This window comes from Scomber japonicus, chromosome 5 (genome assembly GCF_027409825.1).
Source record: "Scomber japonicus isolate fScoJap1 chromosome 5, fScoJap1.pri, whole genome shotgun sequence".
NCBI lineage: Eukaryota > Metazoa > Chordata > Actinopteri > Scombriformes > Scombridae > Scomber > Scomber japonicus.
The window spans coordinates 1388537-1393746 of NC_070582.1; the positions used below are offsets into that span (position 1 = coordinate 1388537).

Below are 5210 nucleotides of genomic sequence, written 5' to 3' on the forward strand. Positions count from 1 at the left end.
TTAGTATCTGACCTGCTGATCTCTCCAGATGTTGAAGGCCAGCAGCTCCCAGTTTGATCTCATTTGAGTTAAAAAGAGAGACGCCCCAAAACTAAATCTCACCAAGAGTTTAAATCCAGCTTTTTTAACCTTGAATATTATGATGGTTCTAATGACGGTTGAGTGCAGCAGGTGTAATACTCTCACTTCACACCAGAGGGCGCACTACACCTGTTTTCACTGCAGAGAAACCAGATCACGTTTCTCTAGTGGAGCTCAGATGTTTTTAACTTTTACAGGATGAACTGCAGAATTATTTCAAAGTGTTTAATTAGAGTTTAATGAATGACTGCTGCTTTAACATGTAAAACAATAGGGAACTTGACCTTTTAATAATTACGAATGGGAAAGATTCAGTTTTACTAGGATACTTTTCCACAGTAGTAGTTTCTGTTTTATGATATTAAAGTGACAGTAAAGAATTTAAAACAGTTTCCTTTTATACTATTAATAGATTTGAATTCATGGTAAGATTGTGAAATATAACACTACACACGTGCATCTCTTTAAATATTAGTTATATTATTATTATTATATTATTATCTTCTTCATTTTCACATTTATAGGTTAAGAATTTACTTTTTTTCAAATGTCGTTTTTACTCTCTGATCCTCCCAGAACAGAAAGTTTCAGTGAGGTGAATCTTTATTTGAAGTTGAGGACCGAAGCTTCCTACATGGAGACATGAGACATGGATGTGTAATGCTGATGACTCCTCACAGACTCTGCGTGTTATCTGTGGAGTTTATTATCGGATCAGAGCCGGTTTGATAGTTAACTCCCCCCCTCCTCCTCCACCTCTCCACCCTCTTCCTCTTCCTCCTCCTCCTCCTCTCGGGTCCTCTCCTTTCTCTCAGACGGGGCTCGGCGTCTCCTCCGGCCGCATCTCTCCCTGTTCCGCCTCGACCTCCGAGTTCTCCGGACCGGCTGTGCCTGCAGAAGCTGTCCGGGTCAGAGGTGTTTCTACCCGGATAGGAATAAACTCTCCACCCGCTCCTCCACTTACTGCTGCGGAGGATGTGAACGGTCAGTCCACTGCTTCCAGCCCAGTTTGAGGATAACTTTTCTGCCTCTGGTTTCTTGGTCCCACCGGTGATGCCTCCAGACTGGAGCCGCTCCGGGACGCACCCGAACCAGTCGGGTTCAGCACTTTCAGGAGGCCAAAGACTGTATGCGAGCTGTTTGAGGGCAAAAATGAAGGAAAACTGACATTTTTAAAAGTTAAAATTTGCGTTTTTCCCCCCCGACTGATTATGAGAAATCAGATGGCTTGATGATTTGGGAACACACTTCAGTTTGATCCTCACGATGCTGCTTCCACTCCCGGGCTTCATGTTGTTGTGGCTGTGCAGCGAGGCCGTCTCCGCTCAGCTCCACTGGCACCAAACAAAGACGACTTTCAGCCCTCATTATGAATCCACCGCCGCGGACAGGAATGCGCAGAGCCGGAGATGGCGCACAGTCAGCGGGGAGGACAATGGGGGGGTGCACCACGGGGCGCGTGGGCAGGCCTCGTGGATGGATACTGTAAAGCCATCGCAGTCTGAGCAGCTGGGGACGCAGATTCCTCGGCGCGCTGTGCGTAAAAGTGGCACCAATGGAAACAAAGTGGGTGAGTCACGAGACAGAGGACACACACCTGGAGAAGAGTATACACACAAGAGAGGACACACACCGAGAGATGAGTATACACACACCCCGCGTGGACATGTCTTCGTCCCCGCGAGGACGGAACACAAACGGCGGCAGAGACGCAGCAAGGACGCAGGTGCGCCGCTGCCCGTGGCCATGGCGCAAGAGCAACCCGGACCTGCTTTCGGCCTCAACGGCAGTGACTTTGAGGAGGAGGACTACACGGTGCCGGATTTCCCCGATGGCACGCCCTTCCCGCCGGTGAACACGCGCCCCAGACGGAAGCAGGTGAGGAACCCTTTCTACCCGGTCACCTCGCGCTCCTACGGCGCGTACGCGGTGGTGATGACCGCCGCGGTGATCTTCAGCGTGGGAATCATCGGGAACGTGTCGGTCATGTGCATCGTGTGTCATAACTACTACATGAGGAGCATCTCCAACTCTCTGCTGGCCAACCTCGCGCTCTGGGATTTCGTCATCGTCTTCTTCTGCCTGCCGCTCGTGGTGTTTCACGAGCTCACTAAGAACTGGCTGCTGGGAGAGTTCTCGTGCAGGATCATCCCGTACCTGGAGGTGAGAGATGGGGTGGGGGGGGGGGGGAGTGGGGGGGTCTGATGTGATGATGTTTGAAGGTTTCTACACTGCAATGATGAAGATGATAGACTGATAAACATTATTGATCCCAGGTGACACTGAGGAGATTAACTCTTTATAGGACACTCATTGAAAGGAAGGGAGGAAGGTGGAAGGAAGGAAGGAAGGAGGAAGGAAGGAAGGAAGGAAAGGAGTAAGGAGGGAGGGAGGGAGGATTCTTCTCTGAGTTTGTTTTTATTGATTTTCTTGAAGGAGGAAAGTTTCTGAGTTTTAAGGGGGCGGGTCTAAGAGCAATGTATGTGACGTCACAGCCAGTTTGGAGCCAGTCATGGTTCAGTATTTAATTTACACAGGTGTCAATCTCAATCAATCTTTATTTATAAAGCTCCAAATAACAACAGAGTCATGTGAAGGCTCTTTCCACATAGAGCAGGTTCTAAACCAAACTCTTCAGGTTTCATTTAAAGAGACCCAACATTCCCACATGAGCAGCACTTGGTGACAGTGGAGAGAAAAAACTCCCTTTAACAGGAAGAACCCTCAGAACCAGACTCAGAGTGGGAGAACATCTTTTAACAGGAAGAACCCTCAGAACCAGACTCAGAGTGGGAGAACATCTTTTAACAGGAAGAACCCTCAGAACCAGACTCAGAGTGAGAGAACATCTTTTAACAGGAAGAACCCTCAGAACCAGACTCAGAGTGGGAGAACATCTGTCTGGACCGGTTGGAGTAGAGAGGAGAGAGAGGAAGAGGAGGAGACAGAGGAAGGAGAGGAGAGAGGAAGGAGAGGAGGAGAGAGAGGAAGGAGAGGAGAGAGAGGAAGGATAGAGGAGAGAGAGGAAGGAGAGGAGAGAGAGGAAGGATAGAGAGGAAGGAGAGAGGAGAGAGAGGAAGGAGAGGAGAGGAGAGAGAGGAAGGATAGGAAGGAGAGGAGAGAGAGGAAGAGGAGGAGAGAGGAAGGAAGGAGAGGAGAGAGAGGAAGGAGAGGAGAGGAAGGAGAAGAGAGAGAGGAGAGAGAGAAGGAGAGGAGGAGAGAGAGGAAGAGGAGAGAGAGAGGAAGGAGAGGAGAGAGAAAGGAGAGGAGGGAGAGGAAGGAGAGGAGAGAGAGGAAGGAGAGGAGAGAGGAAGGAGAGGAGGAGAGAGAGGAAGGAGAGGAGAGAGAGGAAGGATAGAGGAGAGAGAGGAAGGAGAGAGAGGAAGGAGAGAGGAGAGAGAGGAAGGAGAGGAGAGGAGAGAGAGGAAGGATAGGAAGGAGAGGAGAGAGAGGAAGAGGAGGAGAGAGGAAGGAAGGAGAGGAGAGAGAGGAAGGAGAGGAGAGGAAGGAGAAGAGAGAGAGGAGAGAGAGAAGGAGAGGAGGAGAGAGAGGAAGAGGAGAGAGAGAGGAAGGAGAGGAGAGAGAAAGGAGAGGAGGGAGAGGAGGGAGAGGAAGGAGAGGAGAGAGAGGAAGGAGAGGAGAGAGGAAGGAGAGGAGAGAGAGGAAGGAGAGGAGAGAGGAAGGATAGAGGAGAGAGAGGAAGGAGAGGAGAGAGAGGAAGAAGTGAGAGGAAGGAGAGGAGAGAGAGGAAGAGGAGGAGACAGAGGAAGGAGAGGAGAGAGGAAGGAGAGGAGAGAGAGGAAGGAGAGAGGACGGAGAGGAGGAGAGAGAGGAAGAAGTGAGAGGAAGGAGAGGAGAGAGATGAAGAGGAGGAGACAGGGGAAGGAGAGGAGAGAGGAAGGAGAGGAGGAGAGAGAGGAAGGATGAAGGAGAGAGAGGAAGGAGAGGAGAGAGAGGAAGAGGAGGAGACAGGGGAAGGAGACAGAGGAAGGAGAGGAGAGAGGAAGGAGAGGAGAGAGAGGAAGGAGAGAGGACGGAGAGGAGGAGAGAGAGGAAGAGGAGGAGACAGAGGAAGGAGAGGAGGAGAGAGAGGAGAGGAGAGAGGAAGGAGAGAGGATGGAGAGGAGAGAGGAAGGATAGAGGAGAGAGGAAGAGGAGAGCGAGAGGAAGGAGAGGAGAGAGAGGAAGGAGAGGAGAGAGAGGAAGGAGAGAGGATGGAGAGGAGAGAGAGGAAGGAGAGAAGAGAGGTAGGAGAGGAGAGAGAGGAAGGAGAGGAGAGAGAGGAAGGAGAGAGGAGAGAGAGGAAGGAGAGAGGATGGAGAGGAGAGAGAGGAGGGAGAGGAAGGAGAGAGGAAGGAGAGAGGATGGAGAGAGGAGAGAGAGGAAGGAGAGGAGAGAGAGGAAGGAGAGGAGAGAGAGGAAGGAGAGAGGATGGAGAGGAGAGAGAGGATGGAGAGGAGAGAGAGGAGAGAGAGGAAGGAGAGGAAGGAGAGGAGGAGAGAGAGGAAGGAGAGGAGAGAGAGGAAGGAGAGGAGGAGAGGAAGGAGAAGAGAGAGAGGAGAGGAGAGGAGAGAGGAAGGAGAGAGAGAGAGAGGAAGGATAGAGGAGAGAGGAAGGATAGAGGAGAGAGAGGAAGGAGAGGAAGGAGAGGAAGGAGAGGCACATTGAAGGATTACCTGTGAGATGATGGTGTGATGTGGAAACACACAGAATAACCTTTACAGTGAAGGAGGAGAGAAGGAGAGAGGAAGGAAGGAAGAAGGGAAGGAAGGAAATACAGGCAAAAGGAAGGAGGGAAGAAAGGAAGGAAAGAGAGATAGTGAAGGACGGACAGACAGACAGAAGGAAGGAAGGAAAGAAGGAAGGACAGACAGAAGGGAGGGAGTAAGGAAGGAAGGACAGACAGAAGGGAGGGAGGAAGGAAGGAAGGAAGGAAGGAAGGACGGACAGACAGAAGGGAGGAAGGAAGGAAGGAAGGAAGGAAGGAAGGACGGACAGACAGAAGGGAGGAAGGAAGGAAGGAAGGAAGGACAGACAGAAGGGAGGGAGGAAGGAAGAACAGAAGGAAGAAAGAGAGGAAGGACAGATGTAAGGAATGACAGAAGGAAGGAAGAAAGGAAAAAGGGAAG

At 50.8% G+C, this 5210-nt stretch overlaps 1 protein-coding gene across 1 annotated transcript in view; it reads left to right on the forward strand.

The window, feature by feature from the left end:
- The first annotated feature begins 1347 nt into the window (after positions 1–1347).
- The window catches only part of LOC128358955 (prosaposin receptor GPR37-like), a 5216-nt gene continuing 1353 nt past the window's right edge, over positions 1348–5210 (forward strand). Inside the window, exon 1 of the mRNA XM_053319360.1 lies at positions 1348–2244. Within this exon, the coding sequence (XP_053175335.1) occupies positions 1348–2244 (897 nt within the window). The remainder of the gene's footprint in view (positions 2245–5210) is intronic.